The following is a 17564-nucleotide window of genomic DNA, read 5'->3' as shown; positions in this document are numbered from 1 at the left end:
GGGGAGGTCCTGGACGGCTTCCTGGAGGAAGTGGTGTTGGCTGTGGGCTCAGAGGCTCTGTGAGACTGGGCTCTGGACCCATAGGAAGCCAGGCTTCTGAGGTCCTGTGGCTCTTGTTGCCTGTGAACCCAGGAGAAAGTTGGCTATTTGAAGTGCCCAGTGCTGCCGAGCTGGAAGAGGCTCTGTGGATTAAGGGGTTTGGGTCCCTGAGCAAACTGTAACTGGAATTTCCAGATCTAGAAGCTCTAGCTTTGTGATCAGATAAGCAGTATTCTTGGACCCTTGTTTATCTGCAAAGACCATGATATGGGTGCCCAGAGAAAGAGGAAAAGGTTGTATGTTCTCTGCTGCCTACCAGGGAAGAGTGAGAGAAATAGCCCAGATGGTCCTTGGAGCCTCTGCCCTCTGGTCAGCTTTACACAGGACCTCCCACGCCAGCCTGAGCCCACCTGTGATCCATAGGCAGGGTGAGAGGAAAGCACCAGATTGGGCAGAGAAGCCTGGGTGTAAGATCTGGTCCACAACTTGATTTCAGGAAAGGTCATTCACCCCTCTGAACTTGTTTCATCAACTGTAAAATTGGGATGAGTGAGTATGTACTAAGGTGTAGATAAATAAGAATTGGTGTAAACTGCCTGGCTTGGGGCTTGATGTGAGAGAACACCTGACATGTGAGAACCAGTCACCATTTACTGGACACAAATTTGTATTGCACAGTACCTAGGCCACAGACCCAGCCCAGAAGGAAACAAAAATAGTCCTTAGCCACCCTGCCCCTGCCCTGTGTTCAACCCCCACCTTCTCTGATGAGCTAAGTCTCCAGGGGTCCCTGAATCCATTCTTCACACTGGAGCTGGAGCAGGTCTTCCTCATATGCCTCCTCATGGTGCTCTCCTACTCCTTTTCCTTAGTTGGGCCTCCAATAAAAGCTCCTGGACTGCAGGCCAGGGAATCCTCTTGCTCCAGAGCTGATTCTGCTTGGTGGTGGTAATTTAAAATGAAAACCAAAACTGTACGTGACCTAAGAGAAAATATGGGGCTTCAAAGAAAGTTTACACTGGAGATGGGGCTGTGGTTCATTCTCCTCTGTCCCCCGACCTGCCATGGGGGACTGAACTCAGAAGTTGGTGAAGTGGGTCACGTGCCAGGGCCTGGCCTGGCCTGCAGCCTCCACCCTTACGCCCAGAGATCTGCTCTGCACTTCCCTGCCTATCAGCCCCCTGCTGCTGGTGCTCTGTGCCCCGCATTTGACTCAGTCCGGAGCCTCTGACCCCGTTCAGGCGCGGCCCCTAGCAAAGCTGGCTTTGTTTGTAGGGAGGAGGGAACGGGGTTGGTGGTGACGCTGTGTCCCGCAGAGACCCGTAAGGACACCTTGCGGTCGATTTGGAGTCCGGGCTCTGGACGGAGTGGGAGACCTGCCGCTGGCCCCCTGGTGACCTTGTACGAAGCCTGGACCTCCGTTTCTCCCGGTGCCCAGTGATGAATCTCGAAGTGTTCGAGGTCCTTTCTGGTTCTGGGTGGGACTGGGCTTGCCCTGGGACCAGAGGCCCGCTTCGGGGACACCGACGCCCTTTGGGCCAGGGAGGCGCCGGGCCAGGGCGGGGAGGAGCCGCGGGTCCCGCCCTGCTCGCCCCGTCCAGGTGCTGCCACCGGAGCCGCCACTGCCGCCGCGAGGGGCCGCCCAAGCCCCCGCCGAAGCCCGGCCCGCACTCATGGCCTTTCTGACCACCTGGAAGGAGGCGGCCTCCCGGAAAAGCGACCGCAGGTAACCGGGCAGGGGACGGGGACTCGGCCGCAGGCGCGGATGGTACCCAGGGGTCGAGGGAGAACCCAGCCGACGTCGGGGGAAGCGGGGGAAACAGCTGAAGGGCACAGCGGGGGGTGGAGGGGTGTGGCCGCTGGGCCTGGGGGTCGGCGGGAGGCCGGGAGGGGCAGGGCCGCACGGGCCCTGCTCTCTGTCCTCGCCCCCAGCAGGGTGGGGACTGGGGAGTGTGGATGCGGACCCACCTGAGCGCCGATCGGTGTTGCAAGCCGCGGGCCACCTGCAAAGGCAGCTCGATGAGCGGGACCTCAGGCGGGGCTGGCGGTCAGGTTTGGGCAGCGGCGTCTGAGTTTAGCCCTCCATCCTCTCACCCGATTCTCCCTCCCCAGCTCTGCATGAGCCAAGTGTGGGCATCCCGTATACCTGGACAGATGAAGCCAGGGCTGTGCCTCTGAGGGGTTGTCCACATCCGAGGAGCAGGTGAGGGAAGTGCTGGGTTCAAGTCCCAGTCCAGGGTGAATTATGTGCACCCCAACTCCTCCAAGGCCAGCCTTCCGGGGTGTGTCAGTCACCTCCCTAGCTGTCCCTACCTCCGGGACGAGTTAGTGACCCCCCCCCAGTTGTGTTCTTGTGAGGGGATGACAGCCCTGACCTCTCTTCTGAGGTTCGTGGGCCCTCCCCACAAATCCGTCATATTTACATATTTAAAGTTCACTCTGCTGTGCCAGAGGGAGGACAATCCAACACCTCCATCTGACTGTCCTATGAACACCTCAGACTTGGCAAGCCCCAAACCTGTTCCTCCTCCTGTGTCCCGTGTCGGTGAATGGTATAGTCATCCACCCATTGCCCAAGCCCGAAACCTGGTAGTCATCCCTGACACCTCCCTCCCTTACTCCCACCCGCTGCACAAGTCCTCTTGATTTTATCTCCCAGTATCTCTCAAAGCTGTTTATTCTCCTTGGACTATTGCAATAGGCCCCCTTCCCCAGCTTCTCCAGACTCTCCCTTTCCACACATCCTTTCTTTTTTTTTTTAATAGATATTTTATTGCGTTTTAGGTTTTGGGGTACATGTGAAGAAAATACCAGATTGTTGCATAGGTACATACATGGCAATGTGGTTTGCTGCCTTCCTCCCATCACCTATATCTGGCATTTCCTAGTTCCCCTCTACAGACCCTAGTGTGTGATACTCCCCTCCCTGTGTCCTTGTGTTCTCATTGTTCAGCACCCGCCCATGAGTGAGAACATGTGGTGTTTGATTTTCTGTTCTTGTGTCAGTTTGCTGAGAATGATGGTTTCCAGGTTCATCCATGTCCCTACAAAGGACACGAACTCATCATTTTTTATGGCTGCATAGTATTCCATGGTGTATATGTGCCACATTTTCCCTGTCCAGTCCATCATTGATGGGCATTTGGGTTGATTTCAAGTCTTTGCTATTGTAAACAGTGCTGCAATGAACATTCCCGTGCATGTGTCTTTTCTAAAGCACAAACCAGACCAAATCATTTTCTACTCTAAAACCCTTCCATGGGTGAGGCGTGGTGGCTCACGCCTGTAATCCCAGCACTTTGGAAGGCCAAGGCGGGAGGATCAGTTGAGCCCAGGAGTTTGAGAGCAGGCTGGGCAATATAGTGAGACCCTGTCTCTCTATAAATAAAGGGAAAAAATGTAAAGAAAAGAAAACTCTTCCATAACTCTCCACCACCTTTGGTGGCTCTCATTCAGCCTTTCAGCACACATTGTTGAGCACTTGTGTGCTGGGCCAGCACTGTATGAGGGACTGCAGGTATGGCATTACTTCCAACATACAGGTCCTGCTCTTGGAGACCATGTACTTTTTTTTTTTGAGACAGAGTCTGGCGCTGTCACCCGGGCTGGAGTGCAATGGCACGATCTTGCCTCACTGCAACCTCCACCTCCCGGGTATCATTTGATTCTCCTCCCAAGAAGCTGAAATTATAAGCACACACCACCACACTGCTATTTTTTTGTATTTTTAGTAGAGGTCGGTTTTCACTATGATGGCCAGACTGGTCTCGAACTCCTGACCTCGTGATCTGCCCGCCTCGGCCTCCCAAAGTGCTGGGATTACAGGCATGAGCCACTGTGCCTGGCCAAGACCATGTTCTAGTGGGAGAGACAGACATAAACAAGTAAACACTTGGGCGAGGCGTACAATAAGGCAACGTTGTGCACAGTAAGACTGACGGTGCTGAAGCACTGCAGGCAGGACAGCTCACATCAAAGCCCGAGCTGTGTCTGAGAAGAAAGGAGTGTGGACGGTGGAAGATCAATACCTGGCGAGACCCAGAGGCAGGCTGGCCAGAACAAACAGGACCGGGAATTTAGGTTTAACTGTGGTGGGAAGCCACTGGCGGGCTTTGCATATTTAAAGATGACCATGCTGTCCTATGGAGGAAGGATTTTTGTGGACAGATAATTTCAATGCTGGATCGTCGTCACCTCCTCCTTTTCTGTTTCCCTACTACTTATGGAAAGGGAACAGGGCTCATCTGCCCCCATGTTCCCAGAGCACAGCACAGAATGGGGCTCAGAGTGCATTTTGGTTTTGATGAGGACATGAGGGGATCATTTCTGAGGAAGAGAAGATCCCTTGGCCAGATGGCTTTCTTGCCTGCCAGGACCTGTCCTGCCTTGGAGAATCCAGTTGTGCATCATCCTGTGGGCACCAAGGAGGCTTCGGGGTCTCCAGTGTGTGTATGTTACTCATGTCTCAGTGTGCAGGGAGAGCAGAGGGGAGGCTGGCGTGATGGTCCAGGAGACAGATGCTGGGGTATGGGTTAGGAGAATGAAGGGAATGGGAGATAGACGTTAAGAAGGAAGAATTGAGAAGCAGTGAATGGACAGGCTGAGAAGTTGGGGGGCCTCTGGTCAAACAGAGGCCTCCACATCCCTCCATAGACCTGTGTGAGGAAGTGTGTGTGCGAGCCTGCACACATGCCCCTTTGTACTTCAGCTGGAACTTGCTGGGCACAAATACCCAGAGAATTCTTTACTCCCAGCTGCCAACACGAGGTCTCACACCCGCAGCTCAAACCTGGGTCTCTATTCTCCCAGCTCAGGACCTGTGACCTCTCCACCATCACCCCTTGCCCACCACACCACCTGGGGTCCCACAGCATAGCCAAGGTCAAAGAGCTTGACGGGGGGATGGGGAGGTGGAGGGGTGCTCAATCCCTGCTTTGCCACTTACTTACTGGCTCTTTGACATTGATTTATTGTTTGATCTTTGTGAACCTCAGTTTACTCAGCTGTAAAATAATAGCTACTCTCTGAGCTGTGGGAAGATGTAGTGAAGTTATTTGTAAAGGACCTAACAGTCACTGGGGCATAGTCGTTCACTTCCTTCTCAGTACTGATATGAGGTAATATTCCTTCCAGGGTATTTCTGTTGAGCAGAGGGGATTCTGAAAGGTTTGGGAGTGAATGGTGGGATTCCAGGCACCAGGATTGGGTAGCTGGGAACTGCTAGGAAAAGGAAAGGGGACTGTTGCTGACACCCATGCATCTTACAATGGGGACTGCCTACAAATCAGGCCCTTCTTAGGCATACCATAGCCCCAACTCGAGGTAGGAGACAGCACCAAAAATAAAAGGGGATGTGCAGACAGGCAGATTGCTTTGGAGAGAGTAATTGAGTGGCAGACCTGCTGTGGGAGGAAGGAGCCTCCTCAAGAATGGAGGTGCCCAGCCAAGGAGGCTGGAGGCCTGCTAGGACTGCTGTAGTCAGAATTCCTGCTCTTGGTTTGAGCCTGAGCTGGAGGAGCTCTCAGATGCTTCTAGGTTGGGAGTCTCTAATTTGGTGGCTGGAATCCTTGGGGGGCTTTGGGGTCTTTTCCTTGGGAATTAATTTGGACTAGAGGCCAGTGCTGAGTTTTGTGATTCTCAGATCCTTCAAGTTGAATAATTTGTGATTCCCAGACTTGTGATGTAAAATTCCAAGTTTCTACAGTGTTGAAGCTTTTAATCCCAGGACTCTGCTCTGCCCCCAAGGGTTGCTGAGGGTGACTGTAAGGGGTAGGAGAGGGCTCTAATGTAAGAGGCACATTGTGGTCTCTCAGATCCTCAATCCCTGGCGACAAGACCTTGAAAAACATTCAAGCAACCTTTGTCCCACTGTCAGTTATGGAGCGGTTCAAACTTGGAACATTTGGGTCATTTTTGGGGTCATTGAGAAATAGATTTGGGTTGCAACTTCAGTTCTGCCAGCACACCACATTTCCTGTAATATCGTCACATCTATGATCTGAGGTGCTTGAGTTGCTCTGTCTTTCCTGAAAATTTCTTCTTCTCAATGCAGTTTCTCTCTGTGGCCAGCTCCATTGTCTCCTAATGCTCACCTGCTTCTCCACTCAGTGCAAGGCATGGCTGCCAGCAGCTTCCATGCTGAAGTCCTGGGATGCTAAATCGAAGAAGCAAGAAGTACTTTGGAGCCACAGAGGCTGGTTTTGCTTGTTGCTGTTGTTGTTGTTGGGGTGTGTGTATGTGTGTTTGTGTGTTTTTTTTATTTTTTGTGAGATGGAATTTCACTCTTGTCACCCAGGCTGGAGTGCAGTGGTGCTCTCGGCTCACTGCAATCTCCACCTTCCCGGTTCAAGCGATTCTCCTGTCTCACCCTCCCACATAGCGGGGATTACCGTCATGTGCCACCACACCCAGCTAATTTTGTACTTTTAGTAGAGATGAGGTTTCACCATGTTGATCAGGCTCACCTCAAACTCCTGATCTCAAGTGATCCACCCACCTCGGCCTCCCAAAGTGTTGGGATTACATGTGTGAGCCACCACGCCTGGCCTTAGGCTGGTTTTGAAGCCTTACTCTGAAACTTTCTAGCAATATGATTTTGGACAGGCTGTTTAGCCTCTCGTGCCTCAGTTTCCTCATCTGTAAAGTGGGGGTGATGTTAGGACTCGCCTCCCAGGATTGCCGTGACGATCGCATGAATTAGTTTATGTAAAGCACTGCCTGGCATGCTGCTATACCAGCATGAATGATGATTACGAGAGGAAGGGCTTCACCAGCTTTAGTCTGAAAAAGCTCAGGAGACTACTCTGACTGGTTCTTCCTTCAACCAATCGCTGTTCCCTGAGAGGTGGGGTCAAGTAAGAGAAGGCTCCTCACTCAGCCAATGGGCTGGAGAGAAAGGGAGGAGAAAGGGGGCATGATGCGGGAGGAGGGCAGCGTTTAGCAGACTTGACCACTAAGCAGGTCTTAAAAAAGGCTGTAGTTTCTCCTTTCTGCACATGGCTAGCCAGTTTTCCCAACACCATTTATTAAACAGGGAATCCTTTCCCCATTGCTTGTTTTTGTCAGGTTTATCAAAGATTGTATGGTTGTAGATATGTTGTGTTCTGGACCCCTTCCTGACACCTTACACTAAAATTAACTCCAGATGGATTAAAGACTTAAACATAAGACCTGGCACCATAAAAACCCTAGAAGAAAATCTAGGCAAAACCATTCAGGACATAGGAGTAGGCAAGGACTTCATGACCAAAACACCAAAAGCATTGGCAACAAAAGCCAAAATAGACAAATGGGGACCTAATCAAACTCCACCTCTTCTGCACGGCAAAAGAAACAGTCACTAGAGTGAATCGGCAACCAACAGAATGGGAAAAAATTTTTGCAGTTTACCCATCTGACAAAGAGCTGATATCCAGAATTTACAAAGAACTCAAACAGATTTACAGGAAAAAAGCAAACAAGCCCATTCAAAAATGGGCAAAGGACATGAACAGACACTTTACAAAAGAAGATCTACATTGAGGCCAACAAACATATGAAAAAATGCTCATCATCACTGGTAATTAGAGAGATGCAACTCAAAACCACATTGAGATACCATCTCATGCCAGTTAGAATGGCGATCATTAAAAAATCTGGAGACAACAGATGCTGGAGAGGATGTGGAGAAATAGGAACACTTTTACACTGTTGGTGGGAGTGTATATTAGTTCAACCATTGTGGAAGACAGTGTGGTGATTCCTCAAGGCCTTAGAAATAGAAATTCCATTTGACCCAGCAATCCTATTACTGGGTATAAATCGTTCTACTATAAGGACACATGCACACGAATGTTCATTGCAGCACTGTTTACAATAGCAAAGACCTCGAACCAACCCAAATGCCCATCAATGATAGACTGGACTGGGAAAATGTGGCACATATACACTATGGAATGTTATGCAGCAGTCAAAAATGATGAGTTCATGTCCTTTGTAGGGACATGGATGAATCTGGAGAACATGATTCTCAGCAAACTGACACAAGAACAGAAAATGAAATACCACCTATTCTCACTCATAGGTGGGTGATGAACAATGAGAACACATGGACACGGGGAAGGGAGTACTACACACTGGGGTCTATTGGGGGGAATAGGGGAGGGACAGCAGTGGGGGGGAGGGGAGCTGGGGAGGGCTAGCCTGGGGAGAAATGCCAAATGTGGGTGAAGGGGAGGAAGGCAGCAAAACACACTGCCATGTGTGAACCTATGCAACTATCTTGCATGTTCTGCACATGTATCCCAAAACCTAAAATGCAATTTAAAAAAAAGGCTGTAGTTTCATGACATACCCACATCATGATATATTTGGAGCACGCTGCCCATTCCTCTGAGTCCCCCTGCTGTTTCTGATGCTCTGAGATCTGAAAATTCATGGCCCCCCTGGGGGCCTGTGCCACCCACACTCTCCTGTGTTGCCGCCTTGCCAGAAACAGCGATTCTCTCCCTGACTGTCACCACCAACCTGGCCTGGTGGGGAATGGTCGCTGAGGCACTTGGCTTTCTTAGTTCGTTCCCAATCAGGCTGCTATAATGGAATATCATAAACTGGGTAGTTTGTAAACAACGGAAATTTATTTCTCACCGTTCTGGAGAATGGGAAGTCCAAGATCAAGGCAGATTCAATATCTGATGAGGGTCTGCTTTCTGGCTCAGAGATGGTTCCTTCTTGCTGTGTCTTCACATGGAGGAAGGGGCGAGGAGTCTCTCTTGGATTTCTTTTATTTATTTATTTTTTTTTTTTTTGAGACGGAGTTTCGCTCTTGTTACCCAGGCTGGAGTGCAATGGCGCAATCTCGGCTCACCGCAACCTCCGCCTCCTGGGTTCAGGCAATTCTCCTGCCTCAGCCTCCTGAGTAGCTGGGATTACAGGCACGTGCCACCATGCCCAGTTAATTTTTTGTATTTTTAGTAGAGATGGGGTTTCACCATGTTGACCAGGATGGTCTCGATCTCTTGACCTCGTAATCCACCCACCTCGGCCTCCCAAAGTGCTGGGATTACAGGCATGAGCCACCGCGCTCGGCCTGAATTTCTTTTATAAGGGCACCAATCTTGTTCATGAGGGCTCTGCCCCCATGGCCTAATCACCTCCCAAAGGGCCCACCTCCTAATACCGTCACCTTAGGCATAAGGATTTCAACATATGAATGTTGTGGGGATGCAAACAGTCACTCTATGGCAATCACCCCATGCCATGGGTGGGACAGACTCTTCCCTTAATTCCCCAGCAGCTCGACCGGGGCCAAGCTATAACTTGTCTATTTATTTATTTATTTTGGTAGAGATGGGGTTTCACCATGTTGCCCAGTCTGGTCTTGAACTCCTGGCCCCAAGTGATCCTCCTACCTCAGCCTCCCAAAGTGCTGGAAGCCACCATGCCTGGCCAGGCTATAACTTTCAAGAACACCTTAGGAAGCAGGGAGAGAGGAACAGATGATTTTAGGATGTTATGGCCCTCTCCCCTCAGCCATCCTGGAAGGAGACTTCCTGTAGAACATCCCCTTCTGGGAGGCCCCAGTGTGTCTTCCAACATCTTCCTTCCCAAGAGAAAAGAGGAATTTTTCTCTTAGCTCAAGATTCCCAAGCCGTCCTTTCGTATGCTAAGACTGGCTATAAAATAATAGATCAGTCTGTCCCAGATGAATAGCAACGCAGAAATCTACCACTTTCAAGTAAAATCCTTCCTCTGCCCTATAAATGGCTGATCCTTTGACCCATGACCCCCACTAAAGGACAATTATATTAGGACTAGGTGGGACATCAGAGACCCCATCCACGTGGAACTGAGCTAAGACACTCCATTCCTTTTGGCCCCTTTTCTTCCCATGGGAGTGAAATTTGTTTTGCCTCCTGCACCTCAGGTGTTGCTCCGTAGCCTCCCTCTTACAGCGTCTGCTCTGACCAGCACCCACACCCTGCAAGAAGAATCACTGCAGCTGCTCAATCCATTTCCAGCTAAGAAACATCCTTCCTTAGATACATACAGTAGCTAAATCTCACATTGAAAGAAACTGCTGTCTTACTAAGTAAATGATTAAATGGGCAATTGCTTTATATTTGGGTGATGGAAAGGTGTCCCCAAGGGCTGTCCCTGAGCACAGGAAAGGCCACTCAAAGGAGGATAAATCAGGCCGGGTGCAGCTCACACCTGTAATTCCAACACTTTGGGAGGCCAAGGTGGGTGGATCACTTGAGGTCAAGAGTTCAAGACCAGCCTGGCCAACATGGCGAAACCTCATCTCTACAAAAATACAAAAATTAGCCGGGCATGGTAGTGCACACCTGTAATCCCAGCTACTTGGGAGGCGAGGCAGGAGGATCTCTTGAAACCGGGAGATGGAAATTGCAGTGAGCCGAGATCGCACCACTACACTCCAGCCAGGACATAAGACTCCATTTCAAAAAAAAAAAAAAAAAAGGAGGATAAATCTCCACTCAACAGCACTGCACTCAATTGGTCACCCTTCTCTCCTTCTCTTCTCCTTTGCTTGTCACTGCTCCCTCCAGGCCCCAGCTCCTCTCCCCTGGACACCTTCTGAACTTGCCCGCTGCCTCCAGAATGTTCTCATCCCCTGCCTCTGTGATCTGTAATGCAAGAGACCTGCCTTTGTGCCCTGACAGCCAGCATGTGACATGCAGCATCACCTGTAATCCATACAGCTCTGACCAGGGAAGCTTTGTTTTCTCCAGTTTAATAGATGAGGAAACTTAGGCACAAAGAGGTGAAGAGTGTCGCCCTGGATTATAGTGAAGAAGCCAAAATTCAGATTCAAATCTCCTGTTCCCAGCACTATACTGTAATACCTCCCCCAGAAATGGCTTCGGTACCTCTTCATGCTTCCTAAAGTGCATAGATGTCAGGGTTTTCTTTTTAATATTCAATGGATAATTTTATGTTCTGCATTTTTCATATTTTTCCATATTCTAGCAAATTCATTTATGCAGCAAACATTTTTATTGAGTAAGGCACTGTTCTGGGCACTGGAAATATATTAGAGAAGAAAATGGTAATGCAAAAACAAACAAACAAAAAATCCTGAAGCTGGGCACAGCCACATGTCCCTAGAGTCTTAGCTACTCAGAAGGCTGAGGCAGGAGGATCACGTAAGCCCAGGAGTTCAAGACAGCCTGGGCAATATAGTAAGAACCCAAACAAACAAAAACCTTACTTGTGGAACTTAAAGTTTAATGGGAAGAAGGAGAGTAAATGAATAAGCAAAATAAAAAGATGTCACATGACAACAAGCACTGTGGAAAAATAATGCAGGGCAGAACTGGGAGTATGGGTGCAGGGGTTCCATTTTAAATAGAATGGGGCCAGGCATGGTGGCTCATGCCTGTAATCCCAGCATTTTGGGAGGCTGAGGTGGGCAGATCACCTGAGGTCAGGACTTCAAGACCAGCCTGGCCAACATGGTGAAACCCTATTTCTACTAAAAATACAAAAGTTAGCCGGGCGTGGTAGTGGGCACCTGTAGTCTCAGCTACTTGGGAGGCTGAGGCAGGAGAATCTTCTTGAACCCAGGAGGCAGAGGTTGCAATAAGCCAAGATTATACCACTGCACACTAGCCTGGACGACAGAACAAGACTCTGTCTCAAAAAAAAAAAAAATTAAATAGAATGGTCAGGGAAGGCCTCACGGAGAAGGTGACATTTGAGCTGAGACCTAAAGGAGAAGGAGTGAATTGTGTGAGAAGAGCATTCCAGCCATAGCGAGTCCAAAGGGCCCGCAGTGGGAATGTGCCTGGCACATTTGGAAGTGAGCAAGGAGGCTGGTGTGGCTGAAATAAGTGAGGGAATAAAGGGAAATGATGTCGGGAGATGGTGGGAGCATACAGGTTGTGCAGGGCCTCATGGGCTGTGGACAGACTGTAGTTTTTGCACTGAGCAACATGGAGATCCTTTATAGGGCTTTGAGCGGAGTTGTGACATGATCTGGCTTAAGTTTCAAATGGGCCTGGTGCTGTGTGGAGAACCGACAGCTGCAGACTACAGTTGAGTGCCACCATGCCCAGTTAACTTTTTATTTTTTGTAGAGACGGGGGTCTCACTATGTTGCCAAGGCTGGTCTCCAACTCCTGGCCTCAAGCAATCCTCCCACCTTGGCCTCTCAAAGTGCTGGGATTACAGGCAGTGGAGCCAATTTCTATTCCCACCGGGAGTGTGTCAGGTAGCCCATCTGCCCTGAAGATATGTAGCTCATTTAATTCTTGCAACAACCTAACAAGGTTGGTGCCATCATCATCCCCCTTTCAGAAATGAAGTTGCTGGTCCAGAGTGTCAGGGGCAAGCCCTGGCTTTCAAACCAGCTCTCTGAACTATTCTCCAGTCGGATGAGTTGTTTGGGACTGCCCAGCTAGGACATCGTGGGGCCAGGAGTCCATCCAGATCTTCCTGGCTCTACCGCCCAAGTTCTGACCCCTGAAAGGATGCCACTCACTGCTGGAAACCCCTAATTAGAGCTCTAATCCCTTTTTCCAGTTAGAGCTCTTCTTGGTCCCTTGTACTAACCCAGGCTCCTTCCTTAGACCCACCCTCAGCAGCTCCTAGAAACCAGACTTGGGTAGAAGAGCCCAGATTCTAGAACTGAGACCCTCAGAGCAGGGAGGTTGCTTGAGCTCCTGCCCCAATTTCTCTCCCCTTTATATCTAGTGGTAAGATGAAACTGCCCCAGAGTGGGGCAGTGACTTGCTGAAGGTCACATAGCTAGTGGGGGGGCGGAGTCCATGCCTGTTCAAGAGGCAGGAGTAGATCCTCCCCAGGGCCCTTGCCAGAGGAGATTTAAGATCTGTCACTGTCACAGGCCTACAAGGGCCCTTTATTGATGGTCCCGTTCACGTGAATTATTAACAAGCCCAAGCCTGTAACCTGCTAGGGCGGGGTTCACTCGCTTTAAGAAAAGCTGCTTTATAGTCACCAGTTCAGCAGGGGAGGAACAGTTCTAGAGTCTGAGGAGGGGGGATCTGGGCTGGTAGAGACTGCAGGTGTTGGGAAGTCATGCCAGGGAAAGGCCTGGGGGAAGGGGCTCAGAGGTGTGCTGAGAAGGGGGAAGGCATCACCCAAATAATCCTCAGTAATCTGCACAGCATCCCTGAGAATTTGGGATTATTATCCCAGGTTTACAGATGGGAACACTGAGGTTCAGAGAGGTAGAGGCAGAGCTGACTTCACAGCTTAAGTTCTTTCTACAACAATGGCACCATGTGTCACTGCTTGTATCCCCCATTTCTATGACCCTCCCACTCTTGTCTTTTTCCCCTTTCCCTGGAGGATAAGGAACCAAGACCCAGGTTCAAGCAATGGCTAGACCTTGGTCCAAGCCTCTATTTTCTCATCTGTAGGATAGGAGGTAATGCTATTAAAAACTTTCTAGGGCATTCTGAGGTCTCACTTAATAGGTATTTATTAAGGGCCCTTTTTTTTTTTAAGACAGAGTCTCTCTGTCGCCCAGGATGGAGTGTAATGGTGTGATCTCAGCTCACTGCAACCTCTGCCTCCCAGGTTGAAGCAATTCTCCTGCCTCAGCCTCCCAAGTAGCTGGGATTACAGGTGTCCACCACCACTCCCAGCTAATTTTTTATTTTTATTTTTAGTAGAGATGGGGTTTTCACCATGTTGGCCAGGCTGGTCTCGAACTCTTGACCTCAAGTATCTGCCCGCCTCAGCCTCCCAAAGTGCTGGGATTACACGTGTGAGCCACTGTGCCTGGCCATGTTAAGGGCCTTCTTAAGCTGACAGTGGTACAGGTGAAAACAGTCTGTGAAGGTTCTCAGGCCCGTTGAGAGGTGTGGTGACCTTGGTGATTTGTTCTTGCGTGTTGGGGAGGAAATGAGGGAGGAAAGCAGGCCTGGCATCTCCTATGTGTAATTCACCAGGAAACAGGTCTCCCAACAGGAGGAAGACTCCCAGGACTCAGGATGCTCTTCCATTGCCAGGGCTCAGCTGTCACCTCAAGGTGGGGACATGCAGGTTATCCAAGTAAGGTCACCTGAGTTGGGGAGCCAGATATGATGATGGTGACTCACAACTCCCCTGCACTGGGGCTGGGCCAGAGCTCCTGGGGGCCGGGATCGGCCTGGGTGGGGCCCTCCTGAGGGGTGGGCCACTCTGGTGTGCTGACTCACCAGGTGAGTGGCTCCAGCATCACCGTCCCTGTGGCGGTGTAGGGAGAGTTCCAGCTCTAAAGGCAACTCTTCTTCTTCCCTTACTGAGCTCAGTTTTCATCTTTGAAATGGGGAAGGAAGTGGAGTCTTGTGGTCCACCACAACCATCACCAGGCCATTTTTATAGCATTCTGCTACTGTATTTTTTATTTTTATTTTTTTGAGACAGGATCTCACTCTGTTGCCCAGGCTGGAGTGCAGTGGCACCATCAAGAATCACTGCAGCCTCAACCTCCTGGGCTCAACTAATCCTCCTGCCTCAGACTCCTGAGTAGCTGGGACTATGTACCACCATGCTTGGCTTTTTTTTTTTTTTTTTGAGACAGAGTTTCACTTTTGTTTCCCAGGCTGGAGTCCAATGGCGCCATCTCGGCTCACTGAAACCTCCCCCTCCAGGGTTCAAGCGATCCTCCTGCCTCAGCCTCCCAAGTAGCTGGGATTACAGGCATGCACCACCACACCTGGCTAATTTTGTATTTTTAGTAGAGACAGGGTTTATCCATGTTGGTCAGGCTGGTCTCAAACTCCTGATCTCAGATGTTTCGTCCCCCTCAGCCTCCCAAAGTGCTGGGATTACAGGCGTGAGCCACCACACCTGGCCCGGTTTTTTTTTTTTTTAAGAGTCAGGCTCTCACCATGTTGCCCGGGCTGGTCTCAAACTCCTGGAATCCGCCCACTTCAGCCTCCTAAAGTGCTGGTATTACAGGTGTGAGCCACTATGCTCAGCCTATATATGAATTCTTAATACTCAGAGCAACCTCGGAAGTAGGCAATATTATTATTTCCATTTTACTGATGAGGAAACTGAGGCTCAGAGAGGTGGTAAAATGAAAATTGAATAAGATAATCCATGCTATACATTGAACACCATGTGTAGCATGTAAAAAGCCTTTGATGTGTGTCAGCCATTGTTATAATAATAACCTCAGGAAAACTGTAAAGTGTTAGTGTCTGGTGACTAGTCAGGTACCTGATGTCAGGCCCTGAGACACAGAGATGAATCGGACCAGGCCCTACTCTTCAGAAGCAGACAGTCACATACAAACCTACCCCCTGCTCCCCAACACCCCAAATACACATACCACACACAGACAGTGACAGCCCAGGGTGATGAGGTAGGTCAGAGGGGGTTGGGGCAGTGGGTGCACAGGGATCCCCTGACCCAGCTATGGAAGGAGGGCTTCCTGGAAGAGGTGACATGTGAACTGAAACCTGCAGGGTAGGGAAGAGTTTTGGCACATAGCAAAATCTCAACAAACGTTGGTCAAATATAGTAAAGGTTTACCTTGGCACTAATAGAGCTTATAGCTTCAGGGTTCCTCACTTATCTGGCCCCTTCCAAGGCTCTGGCAATTTTATACAGGCTGACTATCCCTAACCCAAAATGCTCTGGACCAGAAGTCTTTCAATTTTGGGATTTTTATGGATTTTGGAATATTTGCATATGCATAATGAATTATCTTGGGGATGGGACCCAAGCCTAAATGTCAAATTCATTTGTGTTTCATATACACCTTACACACATAGCTTAAAGCTAATTTTCTTTCTTTCTTTTTTTTTTTTGAGATGGAGTTTCGATATTGTTGCCCAGGCTGGAGTGCCATGACTCGATCTCAGCTCACTGCAACCTCCACCTCCTGAGTTCAAGCGATTCTCCTGCTTCAGCCTCCTGAGTAGCTGGGATTACAGGCATGTGCCACCATGCCCAGCTAATTTTGTATTTTTAGTAGAGATGGGGTTTTCTCCATGTTGGCCAGGCTGGTCTCAAACTCCTGACCTCGGGTGATCCTCCTGCCTTGACCTCCCTAAGTGCTGGGATTACAGGCGTGAGCTACTGTGCCCAGCCACCTAAAGGTAATTTTATACAATATTTTTAATAATTCTGTGCATGAAACAAAGTTTGTGTACACTGAATCATCAAAAAGCAGAGGTGTCACTCAGCCACCCATGTGGACAATCTTGTGATTATTTAGTATCACCATCATTTTTGACTGCAAATTTATATGCTCCCAATAAGCATTTTTTACTCTTGTTCACACATAAGTACTTAACAGTAAAAATATAACATGCCATTAATACAGTGAAAAAATAAAGTGTTCACGGTAACTCAGCAGCACCTGAGCATCAGCAGAATCCCTGTGTCCGCTGTAACAACAGCACAGCAAACACGGCAGCCCACAGTCTCCAACTACAGTGCTCAAAAAGCTTAAAGTTTTAGGCTGGGCATGGTGGCTTACGCCTGTAATCCATCTCACTTTGGGAGGCTGAGATAGGTGGATCACTTGAGGTACAGAGTTCGAGACCAGCCTGGCAAACATGGCAAAATCCTGTCTAGTAAAAATACAAAAATTAGCTGGGCATGGTGGTGAGTGCTTGTAATCCCAGCTACTTGGGAAGCTGAGGCAGGAGGATCGCTTGAACCCAGGAGACGGAGATTATGGTAAGCCAAGATCATGAGATCATGACATCATGAGATCATGACACTGAACTCCAGCCTGGGCAACAGAATGAGACGCTGTCAAAAAAACAAACAAAAAAAGCTTCAAATTTTGGGGCATTCTGGATTTCAGATTTTGAAATTAGGAATGCTCAACCTGTTTTGGTAAATTTGTATTTTTTTTTTTGAACAGTGGCCTCCCCATTGTAAGCTTCTGGATCCACCCCTGGTTACATGAATGACTAACAAGTAACAAAGGAGGAAGTTGTGTTCCACACAGAAGGAACAGCATGTTTAAATGCCTAGAGATTTGAAAGTGCATGGCATGCAATAGGGGCCCCAGCCTCATCAGCCTCTTTACTCGTACTGCTGGTGGTCTCATCAGCCTCACAAACTCCAGCTATCCTCAGTGTGCCCTTTCTCACCTCTATGCCTTCATCCATGCTGCTCCCCGAACTGGTACACCCTCTGCATGACTTCGGTTTGTTTAAATAACAAACTTCAAGGCTCACCTCTTCCAGGAAGCCCCTCATTCTCTCCCCTTGTCTGGATTCTTTATAGTTGCTGGTGGATGTCATCACACCTTGCTTCTAGTAGTTAATTATCTTTTCATGTCTGTATATGGGACTTCTAGAAATGGGATGATTCTTGCAAGTGAGCATCTGGCCCATGCTTAAAAACGGGCAAGATGGGAATTCATTGCCTTTCCAGGCAGCCTGTTTAGTTTTGAGTAGCTACCATCAAGCCCAACCTGCCTGGCTCCCCTGGGATCTGGTGCAAGTCCTGTTTCCACCGTGGCCGCTTCTGCAGGCTGTCCCCTTCTGCTTCCTCTTCTGACGTCCTGGAGGTCATGGTTGTTCCAGGGGAGCGACAGTAATTCC

General features: G+C 49.3%; 1 protein-coding gene across 3 annotated transcripts in view; it reads left to right on the top strand.

Moving 5' to 3' along the window:
• The first annotated feature begins 1380 nt into the window (after positions 1 to 1380).
• The window catches only part of TTC39A (tetratricopeptide repeat domain 39A), a 59643-nt gene continuing 43459 nt past the window's right edge, over positions 1381 to 17564 (top strand). For all 3 annotated transcript variants that reach the window (XM_078331718.1, XM_035251430.3, XM_035251423.3), the window contains exon 1: positions 1381 to 1765. In XM_078331718.1, coding sequence (XP_078187844.1) covers positions 1713 to 1765 — 53 coding nt within the window. In that variant the 5' untranslated portion in view covers positions 1381 to 1712. The remainder of the gene's footprint in view (positions 1766 to 17564) is intronic.

The sequence above is a fragment of the Callithrix jacchus genome, chromosome 7, assembly GCF_049354715.1.
Source record: "Callithrix jacchus isolate 240 chromosome 7, calJac240_pri, whole genome shotgun sequence".
NCBI classification, from domain to species: domain Eukaryota; kingdom Metazoa; phylum Chordata; class Mammalia; order Primates; family Cebidae; genus Callithrix; species Callithrix jacchus.
This window is presented reverse-complemented; position numbering and strand designations above follow the sequence as displayed.